This window comes from Kogia breviceps, chromosome 14 (assembly GCF_026419965.1).
Source record: "Kogia breviceps isolate mKogBre1 chromosome 14, mKogBre1 haplotype 1, whole genome shotgun sequence".
Taxonomy (NCBI): domain Eukaryota; kingdom Metazoa; phylum Chordata; class Mammalia; order Artiodactyla; family Physeteridae; genus Kogia; species Kogia breviceps.
The window spans coordinates 24,030,827-24,058,679 of NC_081323.1; the positions used below are offsets into that span (position 1 = coordinate 24,030,827).

Here is a 27,853-nt window from a genome sequence, read left to right on the forward strand (position 1 = left end):
GGCATGAGGGATCTGGATGCATAATTATGGAGGGTGTGGCTCCTGAAGAGTGAGAGAGGTTCAGAGAGAAGAGGCTGGGGGAGGGAGAGCCAATCTTTAGCCTTTGGAGGCCTAGTTTACATCCTGGTTTTCCTAACAGGATGGCTTTTGCAATAGTGGGCAGTTGTGGTAGGGGACATGAAGGAAATTGAGAGGGCTTGAGGTACTAGCTCCCGGAAACGTGTCCTCAGGGCATTATGTAAGACCAGATCTCTGGTTCCTTTTGGGCCCTTACAGTACTTGGGTCCAAGGGTTGAGGGGGGAACTGGTGCAGATCTCCCAAGGGGCCTCACCAGAGACCCAGCCCAGGAGCAAGAGGCAGCCAGCATAGGAGACAAATGCTGAGAACCATGATTTCTGGGCCTGGTGCCACCACTGACTTGGTGTGTGATTCTGGGCCAGGCACTGCTCCTGCCAGGGCCTTAATCTCCCACTCTATATGATGAACTAGACCAGATCTTTCTTACTTTTTCAATCTCAAGGATGCCTTCATTTTTCCCTACATGCCACTGTCTTCAGCTCACCCCCGCTTGTTTTTAAGTTTTTATATAATTTATTGTCTTCTGGTGAAAAATCTGCACAAACACAGATCAAGTCAGTGCTGTATCTTTAATCCTTCCTTTCACTTTTATAGCAACCCTGACTTTTTTCACTCTGTTCTTATATTTCTTTTGCTGATTTTCTTGAGTTCTTTCCTTCTCATCCAGGCCATATCTTACAAATCTCTGTTTGGGTTGATTTCTCTTTGCATAATCCAATAAATTGTAAAATTTATAAAAGTCTGTTGTTTTGCCACCACCAAAGTGGCTTCATATCCGAAGACAAAGACATCTGGTGTGTTCTCTTGGTTACATCTTGGTTAGTTTTTCTCAAATTCTGTCTTAGGTACTGTTGCCTTCCCAGGATAAAGGACCACTATGACCATGTGTTTCTGCAGAAACAGTTGGTATGTCATGAATTTCCTTGCCTGACTGGTTACTGTGTCACATAATGGTGGCTGCTTGGGACTTCCTGGGTGGCTCAGTGGTTAAGAATCCACCTGCCAACTTAGGGGACATGGGTTTGAGCCTGGTCCGTGAAGATCCCACATGCCAAGGAGCAACTAAGCCCGTGCGCCACAACTACTGAGCCTGTGAACCACAACTACTGAAACCCATGTGCCTAGAGCCCGTGCTCCGCAACAAGAGAAGACACCACAATGAAAAGCCCACGCACCACAACGAAGAGAAGCCCCCACTCGCCGCAACTAGAGGAAGCCCACGCACAGCAACGAAGACACAATGCAGCCAAAAATAAATAAATTAATTAATTTTAAAAAACATTAAAAGGAAAATGGTGGCTGCTCATCAGGCAGCCATTGAGGAAAAAAGTCGTGTTTAAAGATTTTGTATACTCCTCAATCTGAGATTGTTGCTCTAAGTTTCTGTCTCAATTTTTTATTAATGAAAGTCTCAGACCTTTACAGGATCCAGGGTCTGAGTGCCGGGGATGAGAAATAGGGGAATTTGGGAAACAATGGATCAATGATCCCTCCAAAATATCTCTTGAATCCACCCTTGAATCCTCCTGAAGTCTGGTTCCCCAGGCTTCTCTTTCACCTGGTTGAGCTCCCTCATAGCCTCCTAGTTAATTTCCTTTATGGTAAAGATGGCCAAAATCAGTTTGCTGTTTGGAGTAGAAAAAAATGTACTTGATAAAGTGTAACTCCATAGCCTAGTGCAGGATCTGGCAATGGTGGGTGTTCAATAAATGCTAAAGAAAAAACTGCCCAGGTGTGTGGCTTAAAGCTGGTTACTCAGAGCCTCAATTCCTTCTTCTCTAGGTAATCCATACATCATCTGGGATGTCAAGAGAGAAATCACCTTGTTTGCTCCTTTATTATTTCCTTCACTTCAATTCTCTACCCTTCATTCTCAGCTACAACAACAAAACAACCCAACCTAACTTAATTAAACCCAACCCAAATTCCTCTCATTTTCTCACGCATAGAAGCTTAACCACAACATCTGGATCCTGGTTCTGCCACTCATTAGCTGTGTGACCACAGACAAATGACTAAATCTCCTTGTGTCTTAGTTTCCTCATCTGTGTGTGGTGATGGGGAAATTATAGTACTTGTAGTGTGTGTGTGTGTGTGTGTGTGTGTGTGTGTGTGTGTGTGTGTGTGTGTGAGTGTGTGTGTTTGTATATGTATAATTATATATATATATAAAATTTGTATTGTAAACAGCATGTAAAGCATTTAAAATAATACTTAGCACACAATACGCACTGAATATTTGCTACCTATTATTACTATTTTCATCTTTTTTTGTATAAACTACTGGATACCTAGGCCTTCAGGGTAATGTTTTTCAGTGTATGGCTCCTGAACCACCAGCATCAGGATAATCTGGAGAGATTAAGAATGCAGGTTCCTGGCTCCACCTCAGACCACAGTCTCTAGGGCAGAACTAGGAAATTTACATTTAAAAAATACATTTCCCAAGTGATTTTTAAAAATTAATTAATTTTTGGCTGCGTTGGGTCTTCATTGCTGCGCATGGGCTTTCTTTAGTTGAGGCCAGTGGGGGCTACTCTTCGTTGTAGTGCACAGGCTTCTTCTTGTGGTGTCTTCTCTTGTTGCAGAGCACGGGCTCTACGTGCGTGGGCTTCTGTAGTTGTGGCTCGTGGGTTCTAGAGCGCAGGTTCAGTAGTTGTGGTGCTCTGGCTTAGCTGCTCCATGGCATTTGGGATCTTCCCGGACCAGGGCTCGAACCCGTGTCCCCTGCATTGGCAGGCAGATTCTTAACCACTGCGCCACCAGGGAAGCCCTGTCTTTTGTCTTGTTTATGGTTTCCTTTGCTGTGCAAAGGCTTTTAAGTTTAATTAGGTTATATTCGCTTATTTTTGTTTTAATTTTCATCACTCTAGGAGGTGGGTCATAAAAGAGCTTGCTGCAATTTATATCAAAGAGTGTTTTTCCTATGTTTTCCTCCGAGAGTTTTATATTGTCCAGTCTTACATTTAGGTCTTTAATCCATTTTGAGTTCATTTTTGTGTATGGTGTTAGGGAGTGTTCTAATTTCATTCTTTTACATGTAGTTGTCCAGTTTTCCCAGCAACATTTATTGAAGAGGCTGTCTTGTCTCCATTGTATATTCTTGCCTCCTTTGTCATAGATTAGGTGACCATAAGTGCGTGGGTTTATCTCTGGGCTTTCTATCCTGTACCATTGATCTGTATTTCTGTTTTTGTGCCAGTACCATACTGTCTTGATTACTGTAGCTTTGTAGTCAGGGAGCCTGATTCCTTCAGCTCCGTTTTTCTTTCTCAAGATTGCTTTGGCTATTTGGGGTCTTTTGTGTTTCCATACAAACTGTATAATTTTTTGTTCTAATTCTGTGAAAAATGCCATTGGTAATTTGATAGGGATTGCATTGACTCTGTAGATTGCTTTGGGTAGTATAGTCATTTTCACAATGTTGATTTTTCCCATCCAGGAGCATGGTATATCTCTCCATCTGTTTGTGTCATCTTGGAGTTCTTTCACCAAGTCGTTCTTGATTACGCAACCTGTTTCACTTCTTTCACAGGTCTTAAATTCCTTATATATTTATTTAATATTTTAATTACTATAGCTAACATTTAAGCACCTCACCATAAGCACTTTTCATACATTAATTAACAAAGTGGTGTGCTACTTATGCTTATCAATGGCACTCCAAACTCCAGAAACCCAATTTGTACTGTTTGCCCATTTCTATGTTGTAAAGACTCCCATAGGTTGGGATTTTAAACTATCAACCTGAAGTCGCTGAATACGTATAATACCATTATACAGTATTTGCCATAGTGATAATAGCAGTGGTAAACTCAAGACCACAGATAAAACAAGAGTGTAGTAAAACAATTAGGAAGTGACGTGTTTTGAGTATTTATTATCTTGTTTTTTACATAACTTGTTTAATTGTAAGCTTATATAATTTAATTTTTGATAACGGCTGTGTTTAAAAGCAACTAGCAACATATCTAAGCATTCCTCAATCGTTTCTAGCTAGCCCACAACAAGCCAACAACCAGCACATTCTTCAGATGAGGGACCTGAGGCACAGAAAGGTTAAGCAACTTGTTCAAGGCCGCAGAGCTAATAAATCTGTAACTGTATCCTCAGAACCCAATACAGTGCCTGGCATATAGTTTGTAGTCTATCAACAATTGTAGAATAAATAAATGAACACATATGTAATACTCTTTTAAAAACATAAAAAGGGAAACAAACATTAAAAACATACACACAGGAGTGAAATTAACATCTCTTTAAAACTCGCTCACAATCCTAGAACGATTACTGCCTTCACCTATCTACTTTCAGCAGCACTTCGGCTCCTGGGCGCTTTTACAATTCACCTGCTACCTTAGGAGACGTCTCCCAGCACTTTGCTACGAGCTCGAGTCGCCCCGCTTTCCGTCGTCTCGCCCTATTTCGCCGCAAGGCCTCCTGGGAGTGGTAGTCCCCAGTCTCGCAGCTCCGGCGGCAGCAGCTAGGCGCGCCGGGCCGCGGAACTACACGAGGCGGTACACAGGTCGAGAGGCTCTTCTACCTCGCTTTTCCCTTCCCGCCTGCGCGCCCGCCCTAGCTATCATGGCGGCTCCCTTGGCCCTGGTGCTGGTGGTGGCAGTGACCGTGCGGGCGGCCTTGTTCCGTTCCAGTCTGGCCGAGTTTATCTCGGAGCGGGTGGAGGTGGTGTCCCCACTGAGCTCTTGGAAGAGAGGTGAGGCCACCGGCTCGAGTAGGCGGCTAGGCCCCGCCTGTGCGCTCCTGGCCTCTGTGAATGGGAGGCGGGGGCAGTGGCCGCTAGCTCAAGATTCTGGGGGAACTGACCCTCTCTTTCAGAGAGGACGGGAGGGCGGGACCTGAGAGCGGGCTGCTAAGGGGGTGGGCGTGGGACTGTGTGGTGAAGTTGGGGCACTAGGGGCCGGTCACCTGCGGGGTGGCGATCTGAGGGGGTGTGTCCCACTCGGGTCCTGAGCTGAGTAGCGTGAGCTGAGTAGCGTGGTCTGAGGAAGGGTCAGGATGAGGAAAGGGCGTGCTGGGTGGAGGGGGATTTGGCGCGAGATCGCAATGTGATGTTCCTCTGGGGTGTGGGATGGTGTGTGACGGGAGCCTGAGTGAGGGGACCAGTCCTGCCTAAGGGAGGAGAGTGTGTGAGTTAGCGTGCTTAGAAGCTTATTCTCAGTCTGGGACTTGGAGTGCATCTTTTCCTACTGTGTCTTTATAGTTCTTCAAGTTCTTCATCAAACATTGTTTTACGCTGGCGCCTACAAAGAGAATTTGGGCCAAAGATCCATAGGCTAGTGGGAGAGATAGATAATTATAATAATAATTATAATAATTTGTGAAAAATGTACTTCCTTAGTACGTCCAGTTCCTCCTTTGGAATTCTGACCCTGAAGAAAGGGTCCCCTCCTTTTCCAGCTTCTTAAAGCTGTGGAATTCGAGCTAACTCTTGAAGGATGCAGAGTTTGGAAAGGGAGATTGAAAAAGGGGAGTTCCAGGTAGAAGATAAACAGGATCAAGAAATGTTGAAGGATGTGAAATGTCCAAAGTAGGGGAGTAATGGGATGGGGGTTAGGTTAGGGCCAGAGTTTGAAGATATTTTGGAAAACTTTCTTCCTGCAGTATGGACATGTAATAAGTGTAGAGCTCAAGGAATTTTTACAAACTGTATATGCTTATATAGCCAGGACCCAGTTTAAGCAACAGAACATTACCAGTACCCCAGAAGTCCCCCTCATGTCCTCAAACTTTAAATGCTAGAGTTTTGATGTTGTCTCATAGATATTATGGAATGGCATAATGAATGGATGTTTTATGAATAATTAGAGCTAAGTTTCCTAAGAATACTTACTATATATCAGAGACTATGGTAAGCCTCATTTTATCCTCCAGTTTTTCTGTGTGTTAGATGGTGTTATTTTCCCCATTTTACCGATGAAGAAACAGGTTTGGAGAAGTTAAGTAATTTTCCCAGGTTTCCCAGTTGACAGGTGGTAATAAAGATAGTTGTAATTTATATGTGTGATGGTAAGAGCTTAGACTTGATATCTTTGCATATAATATTTGCATGTAATTATTTGTTGAACAAACTGAATTGTTTGTTGAAGCCACTTGTTTCCAGCTTTCTTCTGGATTCCAGAAGATCCATCCGTTTATTTGATAGTGCAACTAAAATTTATACAAATTTCTTGCATGATAAAATGTGCTTCTCAGTCCAATAAAAATAATAATAACTAACACTGATGTAATGCTTTCCACATGCCAGGTACTGTTCTAAGCAGTTTAGGTATGTTAAAAAATGTTAAAAAACATTTAATTTCTACAATGGCTTTAAAAAATTTTATTTATTTATTTTAGTTTTGGCTGCATTGGGTCTTCATTGCTGCGCACGGGCTTTCTGTAGGTGCGGAGAGCAGGGGCTACTCTTCGTTGCAGCGCATGGGCTCTAGGGCGTGCGGACTTCAGTAGTTGCAGCACGCGGGCTCAGTAATTGCGACTCGTGGGCTCTAGAGCAACTACAGGCTCAGTAGTTGTGGCACACGAGCTTAGTTGCTCTGCAGCTTGTGGGATCTTCTTGGACCAGGGCTCAAACCTGTGTCTCCTGCATTGGCAGGCAGATTCTTAACCACTGTGCCACTAGGGAAGTCCTCTACAATGGCTTATGATGTAAATACTATTGTTAGCCCCACTTTATAGATAAGAAAATTAAAGTACAGAGAGATTGTTACTTGCCGAAAGTCACATAGATAATAATATTATGTGACTAGCTAGCAATCTTTAGGCATGGCTGTTCCACCAGAGTTCACTGTATACTATCTTGTCAAGAATAATTTTGGAACATTTCTGTCATATTTTGGTGTTTCCTTAGCCTTTGACCTAAAGATTGGGAATTATTATGGGCTTAGCTTCTTGAGTCAGGACAGAGCTCAAACTGTGAGTGTTTGTTTAGAAACCCGTTTCCAATGCAGCTGTGAGAGTCAGGGTCAGGAGGAACACTTCTGATAGCACTACTTAAAAAAACAAAACAAAACACTTATTGCTAAATAAATACAGAATTAGTAAACTACGCACAGCAGTGTATTGCACAGTGCATTATAAGGCAGACACTTTTGTAATCATCATCCAAGTCGAGAATCAGAACTTTGCCACTTTTCCTAGAAGCCTTTCCATATACCCCATCTCAATCACTGCCTCTCATCCCCCTCATAAGTAACCATTATTCTGTTTTTTATAATAATGACATTTCGGGCTTCCCTGGTGGCGCAGTGGTTGAGAATCCGCCTGCCGATGCAGGGGATATGGGTTCGTGCCCCGGTCCGGGAGGATCCCACATGCTTCGGAGCGGCTGGGCCCGTGAGCCATGGCCGCTGAGCCTGCGCGTCCAGAGCCTGTGCCCCGCAACGGGAGAGGCCACAACAGTGAGAGAGAGGCCCGCGTACCACACAAAAAAAATAATGACATTTCTTTTTGTCTTATTACCCAAATGAGCATCCCTAGACACGATAGCTTAGTCATGGTCTTCAAAAAAAGTTTATGTATGTCTTTTAAGTCTCCCTTAATTTTAAAATTTCCCGTCCATCTCATCCTTTTCTTTAGTATTTATCTGTTTAAGAACCTAGACCATTTGACTTGTAGAGTTTCCCATAGATTGGATTTTCCTGATTGTATATTCATGGTACAGTATAACACATATCTGCCTGGTTTCTCTACTGCAAAATTACTATTTTCCCTTTTTATTTTTATTCTTTGGCCATGCTGTACAGCTTGTGGGATCTTAGTTCCCTGATCAGGGATTGAACCCGGGCCCTGGCCGTGAAAGTACCAAGTCCTAGCCACTGGATTGCCAGGGAAGTCCCTATTTTCCCTTTTTAAGTAGTAAACATTTGGGGGATATACTTTGGGGCTCTGTAAACATCCTGTTTCTCTTTAACTTTTTGCCCACTACTTTTTGCATTTATAGTTTGGTCTTACCTCCAGCAATCATTACTGTGGTGTTCTAATGGCAACTTTTCTATTTCCCTCATTCCTTCTTTTTTTTTGTTTTATTTATTTATTTACTTTATTGAAGCATAGTTGATGTATAATATTATATAATTTATAGGTATATAATATAATGATTCACAGTTTTTAAAGGTTATGCTTTATTTATAGTTGTTATAAAATATTGGTTATATTCCCTGTGTTGTAGAATATATTGTTGTAGCTTATTTTATACATAATAGTTTATACCTCTTAATCCCCTACTCCTATGTTGCCCCTCCCCCCTTCCCTCTCCCCACTGATAACCACTAGTTTGTTCTCTGTATGAGTCTGCTTCTTTTTTGTTATATTCACTAGTTTGTTGTATTTTTTTAGATTCCACATATAAGTGATATCACATTTGTCTTTCTCTGACTTATTTCACTTAGCATAATGCCATCCAAGTACATCCATGTTGCTGCAAATGGCAAAATTCCATTATTTTTTATGGCTGAGTAGTATTCCATTGTATATATACATATACCACACCTTTATCCATTCATCTGTTGATGGACACTGAGGTTGCTTCCATATCTTGGCAATTGTAAATAATGCTGCTATGAACATTGGGTGCATGTATCTTTTCCAATTAGGTTTTTTTTAAAAAAATATATACCCAGGATTAGAATTGCTGGGTCATATGGTAGTTCTGTTTTTAGTTTTTTGAAAAACCTCCATATTGTATTCCAAAGTGGCTGCACCAATTTATATTTTCACCAACAGTGTAGGAGGGTTCCCTTTTCTCCACATCCTCATCAACATTTGTTATTTGTTTTCTTTTTGATGATAGCCATTCTGATAGGTGTAAGGTGATATCTCATTGTGGTTGATTTGCATTTCCCTGATGATTAGCCATGTTGAGCATCTTTTCATATGACTGTTGGACATCTGCATTTCCTCTTCAGAAAAATGTCTATTTAGTTCTTCTGCCCTTTTTTTTTTTTTTTGGCCACGCCACACTGCTTGTGGGATCTTAGTTCCCAACCAGGGATTGAACCCGGGTCACGGCAGTGATAGCGCCGAGTCCTAAGCACTGGACTGCCAGGGAATTCCCATATTTATTTATTCAATTATATTTATATCAGTGTGAACTCATGGGTATTTGTTTTATTCTCTGGATTATAATCCATACTACTTTGGCCATTGGGACCTCTTTCAGGTTGTCTCCTTTGTCCTTTTGACATACCTCCCTCCTACTTTTTTTTTTTTTAAGCACTGTATTACTTTCTGGAACCACAAGATGCTCCAGGCTTATCTTGTATTTTTCTTGGTCCAGCCCTAGAATTGACCACTTCTCCAAGGAGCCCTTGTTCCTTCTATTGGAGAATATCATTTAGAAACCAAGATCTGTATGCTAGGTATGTTTATTGCTACTGGGATGACACTGTTTCTTGGGTCCTCTAGGCTAGAGATATAAGGATACCACTTGTTTTGAACAAGCTGAATGCTTACCCTTCTTGGTATGGGAAGCTCAGAGACAGTGTTTGTCTTCTGCTAGATGATATGCTTTTATTATTAGCCATAGGAAAAGTACATCAAGGTAACTAAATAAGAAATTCTTGCTTATCTGATTTATGAGTTAAGAGTTGAGAGACTTTATGAAAAAAAAGCAACAACACTGATGTCTTAGAATAATTGGCCATGATTAGTTAGCTTTTATGGTCAACTATTCTAAAACATTAGTTGTTAGATATCATCTCCTTGGGTCTCCAGTAAAGCTGTTAGTGAAGGGTTTAATAGTTGTGTTACACAGCAGCCTCCTTATGCGGCTCCATGAGGGAAGCTTCTCTCTGGTCCTAGGATAAGAACCAGTTACAGTTGTCTTGAGCATCGGGCTTTGTTTTATTTATTTATTTTTTTTTGTTGTTTTTTTTTTTTGTTTTATTTTTTATAGACATCATGAATTATGTAAATGATAGGTTTCCTTCTAGGGTGGGTCTATAAAATTGAAAGCCATACTTATGGCTCACTCATTACAAATAAGTAGTTCTTTTAAAAACAGGCTTTGTAAGTTTGATTTTGTTTTATTTACTTATTTTTGAGTAGGTAATTCAGTCTTACGGTTCAAAAATCAAAGGTGCAAAAGTCTGTATGACTAAAAGGCATCTTTCCACCATTTTCCTGTACCACCCATTTCTGTTCCCTGGAGGGAACAGTTTCTTATGTATATCAGTTTTCTTATGTATACTTCATGCATTTATAAGCTTACACTTTATAGGTTTTTGTGGCTCTGTTTTAAGTTTTTCTTATTCTTTTTCACTCTCTTTTAACATTAGTTTTCTTTTTTTTTTTTTTTTTAAATAACTTTTATTGTCTATTTTACTCCTACTGTTATTTTAAATTTATTTTTGGCCGTGTTGGGTCTTCGTTTCTGTTCGAGGGCTTTCTCCAGTTGCGGCAAGCGGGGGCGACTCACTGTCGTGGCCTCCCGCTGCGGAGCACAGGCTCCAGACGCGCAGGCTCGGTAGCTGTGGCTCACGGGCCCAGTTGCTCCGTGGCACGTGGGATCTTCCCAGACCAGGGCTTGATCCCGTATCCCCTGCATTGGCAGGCAGACTCTCAACCACTGTGCCACCAGGGAAGCCCCAACATTAGTTTTCTTAACTCCTGTTTCTTATTAATAATTATAAAGTAATACATGCTCGTTGCTAAAGACTCAGAAACTGAAGAAAAGATAAAAGAAACCAAACATCTTGTATAATCTTATCACCTGGAGATGGTCACTGTTAACTTTTATTTATTTATTTATTTATTTATTTATTTTTTTAACATCTTTATTGGAGTATAATTGTTTTACAACAGTGTGTTAGTTTTCCCTCTACAACACTGTTAACTTTTGTTTGTTTATTTTTATTTGTTTTATTTAATGTTTATGTTTTGTGCTTATTTTGAGGCATTTCTCATTGAATGCATATTCATTCTCTCACAAATAATTAAATGAATGCTGATTAATATTTAAAATAAATTTGATCATATTTTACATGCTGTTATGACCTGTTTTTCATTTTAGAATATTTCATTGACATCTTTCCTTCAGTAAATATAAGGTTGGCCTTTGAACAATCCAGGAGTTAGGGGCACTGACCGACCTTCTGTGCAGTTGAAAATCCAAGTATCATTTATTGTCAGCCCTCTATATACGCTATTCCTCTGTACCTTTGGCTCCTCCATATCTGAGGTTCTGCATCCACAGATTCAACCAACTGCAAATTGTGTAGTACTGTAGTATTTATTATTGAAAAAAAATCCACGTATAATTGGACCCATGCAGTTCAAACCTGTGTTGTTTAAGGGTCAGCTGTAATATATCTGTAATATACTTCTTTATTTTAACTCTTAATTTTAAAATAATTTTAGATTTTTTAAAAAGTTGCAAAAATAGTACATAGAGTTTGTTTACCCTTCACCCAGCTTCTTTTAGTGTTAATATCCTACATAACCATAGTACAATGACCTAAACCAGAAAATTAACACTGATACAATACTACTAACTAATCTACAAACCTACAGGATTTTTACCAGTTGTTCCACTAATGTCCTTTTTCTGGTCCCAAATCCAATCATGACCCCATATTGCATTTAATTGTTATGTATCCTTAGTCTCTTCCCATCTGGGATGCTTCCTCAGACTTAACATTTTTAAAGAGTACTGGCCAGTTACTTTGTCTCTCAGTTTGGGTTTGCTTGATATTTCCTCATGATGAGATTGAAGTTATGCTTTTTGGGGAAGGATAACACATTTTTGGCCCAAGGACCACAGAAGTTTTTTTTATCCCCATCTCGGTGAATCATGTCAGGAGGTACTTGATGTTGATAATGTTAACTGGTCAACATATTACTGGTGATGTTAATGTAGGTCACTTGAGTAAGATAGTGAATGCCAGGTTTAGCCACATAAAATCATTATTTTTCCCTTTGCAAATACTGTTTCCAATCATTTTTCCCACTAATTTTAGTATCCATTATTGATACTTGCCTTTCAAGATTATTACTGTGGGGTCTGCCAAATGGTGATTATCTATTTCCATCTTTCCTTCTACATTTGGTACTTAGCGTTCTCTTTTTTTTTTTTTTTTTTCGGTATGCGGGCCTCTCACTGTTGTGGCCTCTCCCGTTGCGGAGCACAGGCTCCGGACGCACAGGCTCAGCGGCCATGGCTCACGGGCTTAGTTGCTCCGCGGCATGTGGGATCTTCCCAGACCAGGGCACGAACCCGTGTCTCCTGCATCGGCAGGCAGATTCTCAACCACTGCGCCACCAGGGAAGCCCAGCGTTCTCTTTAAGGAAGAGTTTTCTTTTCTCTTTCACTTGTTTATTTATTCAATTATTTATAGCATAGTATGTTTTTTAACTATAAAGTGCTTCTCTCTATCTATGTGTCTATCCACATATACATATATGTATATACATCACAGTTCATTTACATAAATCTCCATTAATGAACATTGGGGTTTTAAAAATTTTTTAGTACTCTGAGCATGATAATGAACATATTTCTTTGGGCACCTGTCCAGTTATTTCCATAGGATAAATTGCCCTAAGAGTAATCGTTTCTGGGGCAAAAGGCACACATTAAAAAAGTACCTGTTGGGGCTTCCCTGGTGGCTCAGTGGTTAAGAATCCGCCTGCCAATGCAGGGGGCACGGGTTCGAGCCCTGGTCTGGGAAGATCCCACATGCTGCGGAGCAACTAAACCCGTGAGCCACAACTACTGAGCCTGTGCTCTAGAGCCTGTGAGCCACAACTACTGAGCCCGCATGACACAACTAATGAAGCCCATTCACCTAGAGCCCATGCTCCACAACAAGAGAAGCCACCGCAATGAGAAGACTGCACACCGCAACGAAGAGTAGCCCCTGCTTGCCGCAACTAGAGAAAGCCCGTGCGCACCAATGAAGACCCAATGCAGCTAAAAATAATAAAAAGAAAAAAAAAAAAGTACCTGTTGCCCATAGAAAAATTAATACAAATGTCACTCAAACAATCAGCTTATGAGAGTGGCTGCCCATTTTCCTTCTCTGTGGACATTTCTCACATCTTCTAATTTGTTATCTTATTGTTTTTATTTATTTTTTGGCTGCATTGGGTCTTCGTTTCTGTGCGCGGGCTTTGTCTAGTTGAGGCGAGCAGGGACTACTTCGTTGTGGTGCGCGGGCTTCTCATTGCGGTGGCTTCTCTTGCTGTGGAGCACGGGCTCTAGGCACGCAGGCTTCAGTAGTTGCAGCACATGGACCCTAGTGTGTGTAGGCTTCAGTAGTTGTGGCACACGGACTTAGTTGCTCCGAGTCATGTGGGATCTTCCTGGACCAGGGATCTAACCCGTGTCCCCTGCATTGGCCACCAGGGAAGTCCTGTTATCTTATTGTTTTTTGGAATGGGGCAGAATATATATAAATGAAACACTTTTTAAAAAATTATTTTTTGGGCCGCACCATGCGTCTTCCAGGATCTTAGTTCCCTGACCAGGGATTGAACCTGGGACCCTGGCAGTGAAAGCGCCAAGTCCTAACTATTGGACCACCAGGGAGTTCCCAAACAAAACACTTTTTAGAGTGGGTGGAAGTTACAAGGAGATTGAAGGAAGTTTATAGTTTAATATAAAATTTTCTCATAATGAGTGCTGCCCCACAATGAAAAAAGATGCTCTGTATAGAAAAAAGTTGACCATCAACTGAAATCAAGACTTAAATTCACTTGCTGGGAATGAGGTAAAGGGGGTTAGACAAACTGTGAAGCCTTTCTTGTTCCTGGGAGTATCTAACACTTTGGATTATGGCCAATCTGCATATGTCTCTAAAGTATGAGTGAACTTGGATGTCTTACTTTTCAGTGGTTGAAGGCCTCTCACTGTTGGACTTGGGAGTGTCTCCGTATTCTGGAGCAGTATTTCATGAAGTAAGTGTTCTTGTTTTCTTTTGGGGGTACTAAGAGTAGTTTATAGTCGCAAATGCCAAAGCCTAACTCTGTTTTGTACAAACATTTAAAGGATCTATTTTTGAAAATCATATTTAGAAACAACCCTTTTTTAGATGCCCTCTGCCTAAGAAGGAGGTTTCGCAATTGCAGTGGAAATGATCCAGATTAAGATTGTAATTTGGGGAAGCAGATGAGACTTCTGTAGAAGTTATCATTTATATTGGCAAATAAATTGTAAACAGTTCCCAGTTCATGAATAGGTTATATGCTAATTGGCACGTAATTGGTTCTTTGGAACATACTTTCCCATGAAAACTGTGCCAGCAATGTTGGTTTCTTAGAAAGCCCACAAAAGCTGTTTAACCCGTAAAATTAGTTCTTAAGAATAGTAAAATCACTCTTAGGTCACCATCATCTCTCAACAGCTTCCTGACAAGTCTTTCTGCATTCAGTCTTGCTCCTTTACTTCTTATTCTGCAGTCAGAGCCATCTTTCTGAAATGTGAATCTGATTTTGTCACTGTCTTGCTCAACACTGATCTCAGGATAAAATCCAAACACCTTAGGATGCATACAAAGCCCTCTGGACCCCACTCATCACCCCAACCACATGTCTTTCCATTTCCCTCTCCCCACTTTTATTGGCTGTATCATTTAGAGTAGAAGTCTTCTAATTTGGCACTTTTACCCCTAATTTTTACAATTGTCTCCCTCATACCTACTTTGAGAACAATTTTTTTTGGTTCTTCTATCTAGTCTTTTTAAAACGTTCAACTTGATTCTCATGGAGATAACTCTTTTACATTCATATTTCATTACCTTTGTATTACTATCTAATTGAACCATAATAACAAGAACTACTAGCAGAAACAGGTTAGGAACAATTTAAGAGACTCTTAATGAGCACACAATTCAATTATTGGGAATGGATGTGTGTGGGCATATGCAAGCATAGCCCACTAGCCAGTGGTATGTGCTGTGGGTCTTGGGCAGTATGTTTTCTAGACAGACTAGGAACCCTCTGAGAGAGTTCTGACATGCTTTTATTATGCTCCAGCATCATATTCCCTTACCTATATCTTTGCTCATGTTGTTATCTTCTTATGGAGGGCCATTCTTCCTTCTTTTTGTGGTTGACTCTACTATTCAGATATTAGCTTTGGTTTTGCCTCCCCCAGAAAGCCATCCCTCATCACCTTAGACTAAGTTAGGTGTTTCTCCTATGTCTTCCAAAACATCTTGTGCTTACCCTTTTCATTGCTCATATCATACTCTTGAAATTGCCTCTCTACTTGTTTTACCCACTGTGATGTATGCTCCTCAGAATGTGTTCTGGTACCCTTTCATCACTTATTCCTAGTGCTTAGGTCTGTATCTGCATATGTATTCCAACCCCTCCTTCCCTTCTCTGTTACCTTTAACAAAGATTTCTTAAGTACACTCCAAATGCCAGCTACCCTGCTAGGTGCTAGGGATATAAAACAAGACACAGTCCTTGGTGTTATTATACTTGTATTTCTGAGAGAAACAGACAATAAGTTAGTAAAAAAGAAACAGATTTCAGAGCAAAGAATGTTGCCAGGGATAAAGAAGTTCATTTCATCATGATTAAGGGGTCAATTCGTCAAGAAGACATAACACTCCTAATGTTTATGCACCTAATAATAGAGTTTCAAAATACATGAAGACTGATAGAACTGCAAGGAGAAATAGACAAATCCCCAAATAGTCTGAGATTTCAGTATCCCTGTCAATGACTGATAGAACAAGCAGACAGACTTGAACAACACACCAACCAACTTGACCTCATTGACATTTACAGAACATTGCATCCAATAACAGCAAAACACATAATCTTTTCAAGTATACATTTGCAAGATAGACCATATTCTGAGCCATAAAGCAAGGCTCAATAAATTTAAAAGGATTGACGTTCTATACAGTATATTCTCTAACCTCAGTGGACTTAGATGAAAAATTAATACCAGAAAGATACCTGGAAAATCCCCAAATATTTGGAAACTAAGTAACATATTCCTCAATAACTCATGATCAAAGAAGAAATCATAAGGGAAATTAGAAAGTATTTTGAACTGAATGAAATGAAAACACAACCTATCAAAATATGTGGGATGTTGCTAAAGCAGTACTTGGGGGAAATTTATGGTGTTAAATGCCTGTATTGAAAAAGAAGAAAGGTCTCAAATCACTGACCTCAGTTTCTACCCTAAGAAGCTAGAAAAACAAGATAAATTAGACTCAAAGTAAGCAGAATAAAAGGAATAATAAAGATATGAGAGGAAACAAATGAAACAGAAAGCAGAAAATATTGAAAGTCATGGAAACAAAGTTGGTTCTTTGGGATGAATGTAAAATTGGTAAACATTTGGGAATGGTGGATATGTTCACTATCTTGATTGAGGAGATGATTTCATGGGTATATTCATAGGTCAGAACATATCAAGTTGTATACTTTGAAAATGTGCAGTTTATTTTATACCAACTATACCTCCATAAAGCTAAATTTTGAAAAATATGATTTCACTTAAATGGTAAGTATATGTAGAATAATAAAGCTGAGTAAAAGGATAAAGAGTGATGGTCATGTGTATGGCTATTTTAGATTGTGTAGGGAAGGCACTCTGAGGAAGTGAAATTTGAATAAGAGATCTAAATGAATCAAGCAAGCCATATGATAACCCTAATTTGGAAATGAGCTTGGCATTTGTGAGTTGCAGAAAGATGGCCGGTGTTGCTAAGGCAGAGTGAGCAAAGAGGAGAGTAATAGAGATAAGCTGTAAGAAATTAGGGGTCTGATTATGTAGGACTTTTTATAGAAATGGTTAGGAGTTTGGATTTTCTTTCTATCTATCTATGTATCTTTTTTTCCCACTTTTATTGAGATATAATTGACTTACAGCACTCTATAAGTTTAAGGTGTACAGCAGAATGATTTGACTTTTATACCTCATGAAATGATGACCACAGTAAGTTTAGTGAACATCCATTATCTCATAGAGATACAACATCAACGAAATAGAAAAAAAAAATTTTTCCTTGTGATGCAAACTCTTAGGAGTTACTCTCTTAACAACTTTCATATATAACGTACAGCAGTGTTAATTATATTTATCATTTGCTGTACATTACATCCTTAGTACTTATTTATCTTATAACTGGAAATTTGTACCTTTTGACCGTCTTCATCCAGTTTCTCCTCCCCCTTGGGTAACCACAAATCTGATCTCTTTTTCTATAAGTTTGTTTCTTTGTTTTTGAAGTATAATTGACCTACAACACTATGTTAGATCCTGATATATAACACAGTGGCTCGATATTTCTATACATTTTAATTTTATTTTTAAAAATATTTATTTATTTTATTATTTATTTTTTATTTTTGGCTGCATCGGGTCTTAGTTGCAGCACATGGGGTCTTCGTTGAGGCGTGTGGGATCTTTTGTTATTTCACAGGCTCTTCGTTGTGGCATGAGGGCTTCTCTCTAGTTGTGGCGTGCAGGTTTTCTCTATCTAGTTGTGGTACGTGGGCTCCAGGGCCTATGGGCTCTGTAGTTTGCTGCACGTGGGCTCTCTTGTTGAGGTGTGTGTGCTCAATAGTTGTGGTGTGAGGGCTTAGTTGCCCTGCGGCATGTGGGATCTTAGTTCCCTGACCAGGGATGGAACCCTTGTCCCCTGCATTGGAAGGTGGATTCTTTCTTTCTTTCTTTCTTTTTTAACATCCTTATTGGAGTATAATTGCTTTACAATGGTGTGTTAGTTTCTGCTTTATAACAAAGTGAATCAGCTATACATATATCCCCATATCTCTTCCGTCTTGTGTCTCCTTCCCTCCCACCCTCCCTATCCCCATCCTCTAGGTGGTCACAGAGCACCAAGCTGATCTCCCTGTGCTATGTGTCTGCTTCCAAGTAGCTATCTGTTTTACGTTTGGTAGTGTATATATGTCCATGCCACTCTCTCACTTTGTCCCAGCTTACCCATCCCCCTCCCCATGTCCTCAAGTCCATTCTCTAGTAGCTCTGTGTCTTTATTCCCATCCTGCCCCTAGGTTCTTCATGACCTTTTTTTTAGATTCCATATATATGTGTTAGCATGCGATATTTGTTTTTCTCTTTCTGACTTAATTCACTCTGTATGACAGACTCTAGGTCCATCCACCTCACTACAAGTAACTCAATTTCGTTTCTTTTTATGGCTGAGTTCTATTCCATTGTATATATGTGCCACTTCTTCTTTATCCATTCATCTGTTGATGGACACTTCAGTTGCTTCCACGTCCTGGCTACTGTAAATAGAGCTGCAATGAACATTGTGGTACGTGACTCTTTTTGAATTATGGTTTTCTCAGGGTATATGCCCAGTAGTGGGATTGCTGGGTTGTATGGTAGTTCTATTTGTAGTTTTTTAAGGAACCTCCATACTGTTCTCCATAGTGGCTGTATCAATTTACATTCCCACCAACAGTGCAAGAGTGTTCCCTTTTCTCCACACCCTCTCCAGCATTTATTGTTTGTAGATTTTTTTTGATGATGGCCACTCTGACTGGTGTGAGATAATATCTCATTGTAGTTTTGATTTGCATTTCTCTAATGATTAATGATGTTGAGCATTCTTTCATGTGTTTGTTGGCAATCTGTATATCTTCTTTGGAGAAATGTCTGTTTAGGTCTTCTGCCCAATTTTGGATTGGGTTGTTTGTTTTTTTGAGCTGCATGAGCTGCTTGTAAATTTTGGAGATTAATCCTTTGTTAGTTGCTTCATTTGCAAATAATTTCTCCCATTCTGAGGGTTGTCTTTTCATCTCGTTTATGGTTTCCTTTGCTGTGCAAAAGGTTTTAATTTTCATTAGGTCCTATTTGTTTATTTTTGTTTTTATTTCCATTTCTCTAGGAGGTGGGTCAAAAAGGATCTTGCTGTGGTATATGTCATAGAATGTTCTGCCTGTTTTCCTCTAAGAGTTTGATAGTGTCTGGCCTTACATTTACGTCTTGAATCCATTTTGAGTTTATTTTTGTGTATGGTGTTAGGGAGTGTTCTAATTTCTTTCTTTTACATGTAGCTGTCCAGTTTTCCCAGCGTCACTTATTGAAGAGACCGTCTTTTCTCCATTTTATATCCTTGCCTGCTTTATCATAGATTAGTTAACCATAGGTGCATGGGTTTCTCTCTGGACTTTCTATCCTGTTCCATTGATCTATATTTCTGTTTTTGTGCCAGTACCATACTGTCTTGATAACTGTAGCTTTGTAGTATAGTCTGAAGTCAGGGAGTCTGATTCCTCCAGCTCCGTTTTTCTTTCTCAAGATTGCTTTGCCTTTTCGGGGTCTTTTGTGTTTCTATACAAATTGTGAAATGTTTTGTTCTAGTTCTGTGAAAAATGCCATTGGTAGTTTGATAGGGATTGCATTGACTCTGTAGATTGCTTTGAGTAGTATAGTCATTTTCACAATGTTGATTCTTCCAATCCAAGAACATGGTATATCTCTCCATCTATTTGTATCATCTTTAATTTCTTTCATCAGTGTTGTACAGTTTTCTGCATACAGGTCTTTTGTCTCCTTAGGTAGGTTTATTCCTAGGTATTTTATTCTTTTTGTTGCAATGGTAAATGAGAGTGTTTCCTTAATTTCACTTTCAGATTTTTCATCATTAGTGTATAGGAATGCAAGAGGTTTCTGTGCATTAATTTTGTATTCTGCTACTTTACCAAATTCATTGATTAGCTCTAGTGATTTTCTGGTAACATCTTTAGGATTCTCTATGTATAGTATCATGTCATCTGCAAACAGTGACAGCTTTACTTCTTCTTCTCCAATTTGGATTCCTTTTATTTATTTTTCTTCTCTGATTGCTGTGGCTAAAACTTCCAAAACAATGTTGAATAATAGTGGTGAGAGTGAGCAACCTTGTTTTGTTCCTGATCTTAGTGGATGGAAGGCGGATTCTTTACCACTGGACCACAGGGAAGCCCCTATACATTTTTAAATGATCACCATGATAAGTCTAGTTGTCATTTGTCACCATACAAAGATATTATGTAATTACTGAGTATATTCCCCACGCTGTACATTTTATACCTGTAACTCATTTAATTTCCTTTTTTAAAAATAGAATCATGGATTTTTTTTTTCAAATTTATTAATTTTTTGGTTGCATTGGGTCTTCGTTGCTGCACATGGGCTTTCTCTAGTTGCATCGAGTGCGGGCTGCTCTTAGTTGCGGTGCGCGGGCTTCTCATTGTGGTGGCTTCTCTTGTTGCGGAGCATGCGCTTCAGTAGTTGTTGTACTTGGGCTCAGTAGTTGTGGCTCGCAGGCTCTAGAGCACAGGCTTAGTAATTGTGGCACTCGGGCTTAGTTGCTCTGCGATATGTAGGATCTTCCTGGACCAGGGATCAAATCCATGTCCCCTGCATTGGCAGGCGGATTCTTAACCACTGCACCACCAGGGAATTCCCTCATTTTAATTTTCAACTGAAAGTTTGTGCCTCTTTATCTCCCTCACCTATTTCTCTCCTCCTTCACCCCTCTGCTTTTTCTATCTTTTAATATAACTGTTTTTAATGTCCAGAGTTTGTAATATGAGGGCCACCGCTTTCTCCCTTACTCAAATTGATAAATTCTCAGTTGGCTGGTGAGGCCAGTTGGGATACTTTCTGTCTAATTTGGTTTCTAGGAAGACTTCATTCAAGGCCTTAATGGTTACTGATCAAATGGAATTGTGTATTTCACCAGCTTTCTCATATTCCTTAATCCTGGCCTTTGAGAGAGACAAAAACTCAGCACAGCATTTGTATCTTTTTCTTCAGCATCCACCTGGACAGTATATTTATGCTCTGGCACGAGAATCTTCAGGGCATTAAACTTCTTTTCAAAGTCATCTGCCAAGCCAGGCTTCACCACACTGGCCTTGTAGTAAGCCTAGTCATAGCAGGTAGATTCTCAGGTAGAGTAGCCAACCTGGAGATGAGGGTCTCATTCTAGGATTTCAGGGAATTAGCAGTAGCCTTTGGTCTTGGGGTATGATCTCCCCCAAAGCTACCCAGTTAGCAGCTTCCATTGTAGATTTTCTCCCTCTTGGATCATTTGCTCTGGGGGAAGCCATGTCATGACCAACCTTAAGGAAGCCTTTGTGATGAACTGAATATTGCTGCCAACAGTCAAATGAGTAAGCTTGGAAGCGATATTTAATCTCTTTTAGATATTGCAACCTCAGTTGACAGCTTGGCTGCAATCTCATGAGAGACTCTGTGCCAGAACTATCCAGTTAAGCCACTCCTGGATTCCTGACTCTCAGGCACTGTGTGAGATAATAAATGTGTGTTGTTTTAAGCTATTCAGTTTTTGGACAGTTTGTTACACAGAAATAGATAACTAAGATACCTAGGGAGTGAATTAACATAAAGAGTACCAGGACCTAGAGCACTCTAATACATCAAGGTTGGGATGGGGAAGAGGAACTAGCAAATATAGCTGAAAAGGAGGAAAATCAAGGGAAAGTTCATGGATGCTAGATGACCATGTAATTGCTTAAGGAAGGAGTAAAAACTATGTCAAATGCTATTTCAAGGTTGAGAAAATTTAAATTGAAGATTGATGATTAATTTGCCAAAATTCAGACTTTGGAGACTTTGGCAACAGTAATTTCAGTGGAGTATAGGGACAAGAGACTGATTGAAGTACGTTGAGGGAAAGATGTGGAAAGACAGAGTATAGACAACCTTTTTGAGGAGTTTTACTCTAAAGGAGGGCAGAGAAATGGTATGGTAGATGGACGGAGATGGCTAGTGAAGATTTTTAAAATATGAGGATCTGCATATTTGAATGCTGATGGCAATAATTCTGTGGATAAAGAAGTTGATGATGTAAGAAAGAGGATTGAATGAGCAATGTATTTGAGGAGGCCAGAAGGAATAGGATCACCAGTTTACAGGTGGAGGATTTGGTTTTATTTATTTATTTATTTATTATAAATTTATTTTATTTTTGGCTGCGTTGGGTCTTCGTTGCTGTGCGTGGGCTTTCTATAGTTGTGGCGAGTGGGGGCTACTCTTCATTTTGGAGCACAGGCTCTAGGTGCACAGGCTTCAATAGTTGTGGCTTGCGGGTTCTAGAGTTCAGGCTCAGTAGTTGTGGCACACGTGCTTAGTTGGTCGCGGCATGTGGAATCTTCCCGGACCAGGGCTCGAACCTGTGTTCCCTGCATTGGCAGGTGGATTCTCAACCACTGCGCCACAGGGAAGCCCAAGGAGGGTTTGGTTTTAGATAGGAAGAAAGGAAGTTCATCTGTTGTTAATATGAGAAGAAAAGTAGAGAATATAGATATAGATAGAGGAAGTTGGTCAACTGGGTAGTGGGAAAATAAGGTGGTTCTTATTTAATTGCTTCTCTTTTCTCAGTGACATAAGAAATGAGATTGTCGGCTACAAGTGAGAACTGGAGAGGGAAGTTGGAGGTTGAGGAGAGGGGAAAATGTGAAATAATCCTTTCAGAAAGAATATGTCAAATGAATAAATGGAAGAGCTATATCTAGCCACTTACCATCATTTAAAATGTTTTTTCTCTGGGAAAATGTTTTCTTGGATACAGTGAGGGAGCCTAGAATACATTCTTACTCCTCATCACGTGCATGCATGCGTGCATGCGTGTGTAAAGGGGGATAAAGGCCGGAGGTAGGAATTTCTAGCTACTAGAAGCATGTTAACTCTCTACACCTGTCTAAGATAACCCCGTTAGGACTGTTAACCTGTAAAACTCTGAATTAAGGGGCAAGAACAGTTGCTTCCCCTGAGTGTAGTGAGGATGACTTCAAACTTAGAGTCCCTTGCTCCTCATTCCTGAATATGGGTTAATTTGCTTGTAAGCTGGGTGTTCATAAATCAAGAGCTACCTACATTTTAATATAGTTTCTCTAAGTAATAAAACACTATAAAGAAATAAAATTATATCAAGCCAAATGAAAAGCATACTTTTGGAGAGAAAGTTCATCGCTGCTTTGTATTGTTTCTTTCTTAATCTTTAGCAGATTTTATTATCTATTTCTTAAGGAAAGGTAAGAATATGTGAAAGTGGAGAAGAAAAATGTGCACAGGAGAGAAAAAAGTAATTTAGCAACCACAGGTTAGATTTTATGACTGCCTTCAACAGACGCTTCTGTTTTCTGTGTTTAGTCAAGTACTGATAGTAAAATTGTACTTATATAATTTATACCCTACCCTGACTGGGAGTAGTCACCTAAATGGAGATGTAGCATAAAGACAAATTATATTCAGTGCATGCTTCTCTATAATAGTATGATATGCAATTAAACTAACTACTGTGTACATGTTAGTTCATTACGGAAATGAGCCCAATTACTGGTAGACTTTTTGAGAACAGTTTGTTCTATTATTTCTGAGACCTATTTAGTGCCATTCTAAACTATCTGAAGCATCAAGACACTTTGAAAGCAGGCTATTGGTATTATAAATATCAAGTTGCTACCTCTTACAAACAAAGATAAATGCAAAAAAGAATCCATTAGTAGATAGTTGTAAAAGTTTAATTCTTTTAGAACTTTGAAAGGCAAAGCTGATTTCCCTATTTTCAAAAAGAGGTAAAAAGTTGATCTCAGGTAGCTAACATATTGAGTTTTACTGTATGCTAGGCACTATGCTAAGTACTTTGTGAATATTACCACTTAATTCTCCCAAGAACCCTGTGAAATAGGTCACTATACTTATTTTATAGCTGAGGAAACTAAGGCTTAGAGGGGAAGACAACTTGCCCAGAGGTACATAGGTGGAACCTGGTTTTAGACCTGAGTCTGACCCCAAAGCCTTGTTCTTTCTACCACACTGGCATGATCTCATGAAAAAACCTGTCAATAACCTTTACAGTATCATAAGACACATTTTTACATGTGGTTGGGAGTTGGGAAGAGGTGCTTCTGAGTCACCAGCATGGGCTCACTAAAACCAAGTCATGTACTTTCCTTCTGGTGTGGTGGATTGGTGAACTGGCTTGTAATAGCAGACCCACTATCCTGCCTAGAACAACTAGAAAAGCAGGAGGAATACAAAAAAAATCTGTTTGATGGCATTGGAAAGTAGCAAGATAACCAGGACTTGAGGGGCTGAGATCCCAGAGTGGAAATTGCAAAAAGTGAGATCGACAGTCTGAGCTGCTTTCTCCTTGATGTATTTACCAATTTGTAAGTGGCACAGGCTGAGGGGGCAGAGAAAGCGAACAGAAATTGGATGGTAAGAGGCTACAGATCTAAGAAAAGCTCTTGGCAGTCTAATGGTACTGGGGAGATACAAATTCAAGTGCACTTCCAACCAAGGTGGTAGGGCTCTGGCAAAGGACTTGGCTTCTAGTTGGGTCCTCTAAAGGACTACACTCAGAGAATGAGGGTGGACCATGTATAGACTAGGCTTACAAAGACTGAAGCCAGCTTCTAATTAGCTTAACCCCTAATTAGATTAAGGTGATACAATTCTAATTATCAATACTTGCCAGAAGCTTAAAGAAACCCTTACTGGAAGAAAATTCAGAACCTCTACAATTTCTTTTGCACAGTGTCTATCATTCAATTAAAAGTTACTAAGTATAATAAAAGATAGAAAAAAATAGGCACTAAAAACAGACTCACAGGTGATCCAGATATTGGAGTTATCAAACTTGGACTTTAAAATGATTTTGACCTGTGATTGATATGTTCAAAAAATAAGTGACAAGATAGTGAATTACACCAGGGAACTGGAATATGTAAAAATGATCAAAGGGAAATTCTAGAACTAGAAAACATAATAACAAATTAAGAATGCAAAAGGCAAGGTTAACAGCAGATTACACAAAGCTGAAGAGAAGATTAGTGATCTGGAAGATAGAAAATAACCATACTGAAGCTTGGAGAGAAAAGGATAGAAAACTGAGAAAAAAAAAAGCGATCTATGAGATACAGTAAAAAGGTTTAACATAACATACAAATAGAGTTTCAGAATGGGAGAAGGGACAGAATGAGGAAGAAACAATATTTGAAGAGATTAGTGGCTGAAATTTTTTTAAACTTATGAGATATTTCAATTCAAGAAACTCTGTTAACCCAAGCAGGATAAATTCAAAGAAAACACACATCATAATAAAACTGCTCGAAACCAAAATAGGTTAAAAGCAGCCAAAGAGGGACAATAATCTTTAAAGAGAAACAAGATGGAAACTAACTTTTCAACAAAAATGAAGGAATCCAGAAGACAATAAAAAGGTATCTTTATAGTACTGAAAGAAAATATCTCCTGACATAGAATTCTATACTAAATAAAATATCTCTAGAAATAAAGGCAAAATAAACAGGTTTCCAAGCAGATAAAAATTGATAGCATTTATTGCCAGCAGACTCACATTTAAAAAAAATACAAAATGGCAGAAGGATTATGATCCTTGACAGTCTCATGGAATATAGGAAGGAATAAATAACAATGGAAAAGGTAAATATATGGGTAAATCTAAATAAGTATTGACTGATAAAACAATAATAATGTATTTTGGGTTTAAAATATATGTAGAATTAAAGTTATAACAACAATAACAGGAAAGGCTGAGAGTAGCTATATGGAGTTTAAAGTGTTCAGAGGCCCCTTTATTGTTAAGGAAGTGGTAAAAGTAATCATTTATATTATACTTTAATTAAACTCAAAGACATATGTCATAATCTATAAGTTAACCACTCAAAGAATAGTAGCTAAATGTATAACCAACAAGCTAATAGAGGGGAAAATGGAATAATAAAAAATAGTGAAGCAAGCAAGAAAGGAGAGAAAACAGCATAGAGAAAATGGGACAGATGGAAAATGAAATAGTTAGACAGTAAACTTAAACACACATATATCAGTAATTATATTACATGTAAATAGACTAAAATCCAGCTAAAAGATAATGATTATCAGATTGAGTTAAAAAAATAATTATATGCTGCTTTTAAGAAACACATTTTAAATATATTAGGACACACAAAAAAGTAGAAAGTAAAAATATAGGAGAAGACATATCATGCAAACATTACCCCAAAAAAGCTGATGTAGCTATACTAATATTAGATAAAGAACACTTTAAGGCAAGAAACATTGCTAGGGGTAAAGAGGATTATTTTATAATGATAAAAAGATCAACACCCAGAAGATACAGTAATTCTACACATAAATTCAAATTCATCTTACTACATAGCTTCAAAATATATAAAGCAAAAGTGACATGACTAAAAGGAGAAATAGACAAATCCACAGTGAAAGAGGGAGTTTTCTTTGTTTTTTTTTTTTTTTTAGCTGTACGCGGGCCTCTCACTGTTGTGGCCTCTCCGGTTGTGGAGCACAGGCTCCAGACGCACAGGCCCAGCGGCCATGGTTCACGGGCCCAGCCGCTCCACAGCATGCAGGATCTTCCTGGACCGGGGCACGAACCTGCAGCCCCTGTATCGGCCGGCGGACTCTCAACCACTGCACCACCAGGGAAGCCCAAGAGGGAGATTTTTAACTATCTATCTCAGTCACTGATATAACAAACAGACCAAAAAAATGAATAAGGACATAGCAGAGTTGAATAAATCCTTAACAAACAACCTAGATGTCATACATAGAATATTACACCCTTAAATGTTAGTATGCACATTCTTTTCAAGTGTTTGTGGAGCGCTTATCGAAATTGACCATATTATGGACCATAAAGCAAGTCACAACACATTTTTTTTTTGGTGGTGCCACGCGACATGTGGGATCTTAGTTCCCCAGCCAGGGATTGAACCCATGCCCCTTGCAGTGGAAGCTCGGAATTTTAACCACCAGACTGCCAGGGAAGTCCCCACAACACATTTTAAATGATTGAAATAATACAGAGTATTTTCTGTGACCATAAATACATTACAAAAATATAAAAAGAAAACAAAAATAATTTGAAATTACACTATAGTCTCAATTAAAGAAGAAATCTCTGGGGAAATTAGAGTATTTTGAACTGAATGATGTTGATAAAACAACATATCAAAATTTGTATGATGCAGCTAAAACCATACTCAGAAGAAAATTTATTGCTTTGAATGAATATACAGTTGGCCCTTGAAAAACACAGGTTTGAACTGCACAGGTAGGTCCACTTATACGCAGATTTTTTCCAATAAGTACCTACTGCAGTACTGTACAATCTGAGGTTGGTTGAATTTGAGGATGCAGAACCATGGATATGGAGGACCAACTGTAAAGTTGTACTCAGATTTTTTACTGCGTGGGGGTTAGCACCCCCACGTTGTTCGGGGGTCAACTGTTTTAGGAAAGAAGACTAGGACTTCCCTGGTGGCGCATTGGTTAAGAATCCGCCTGCCAATGCAGGGGACATGGGTTCGATCCCTGGCCCGGGAGGATCCCACATGCTGCGGAGCAACTAAGCCCGTGCACCACAACTACTGAGCCTGTGCTCTAGAGCCCACAAGCCACAATTACTGAGCCTGCATACTGCAACTACTGAAGCCCGCACACCCTAGAGCCCATGCTCTGCAACAAGAGAAGCCACCGCACTGAGAAGCACGTGCACCTCAACAAAGAGTACCCCCCACTCGCCACAACTGGGGAAAGCCTTTGCACAGCAATGAAGACCTAACACAGTGAAAATAAATAAATAAAGAAATTTTTTTTTAAAGTCTAAAAATCAGTGATCTAGGTATCATCAGAAAAAGATAAAGTAATTATCCCCAGAAGAGTTGGAAGAATTATGTATTGTAAAGTTTAGAAATTAAAGTATAATAATTATTAAAGCCCAAAGTTGGTACTTTGAAAGACTAATAAAATTAAGAAAT

At 39.3% G+C, this 27,853-nt stretch overlaps 1 protein-coding gene and 1 pseudogene across 3 annotated transcripts in view; one reads left to right on the plus strand and one right to left on the minus strand.

The window, feature by feature from the left end:
- The first annotated feature begins 4,553 nt into the window (after positions 1-4,553).
- Positions 4,554-27,853, plus strand: part of PIGU (phosphatidylinositol glycan anchor biosynthesis class U) — a 116,853-nt gene continuing 93,553 nt past the window's right edge. The window contains exons 1-2 of one of the 3 annotated variants that reach the window (XM_059039068.2): positions 4,554-4,793; positions 13,929-13,993. In XM_059039068.2, coding sequence (XP_058895051.1) covers positions 4,664-4,793; positions 13,929-13,993 — 195 coding nt within the window. In that variant the 5' untranslated portion in view covers positions 4,554-4,663. The remainder of the gene's footprint in view (positions 4,794-13,928; positions 13,994-27,853) is intronic. The other 2 variants (XM_067012186.1, XM_067012185.1) reach the window with 2 other exon arrangements.
- On the minus strand, positions 20,639-21,136 carry LOC131740997 (ATP synthase subunit d, mitochondrial pseudogene; annotated as a pseudogene).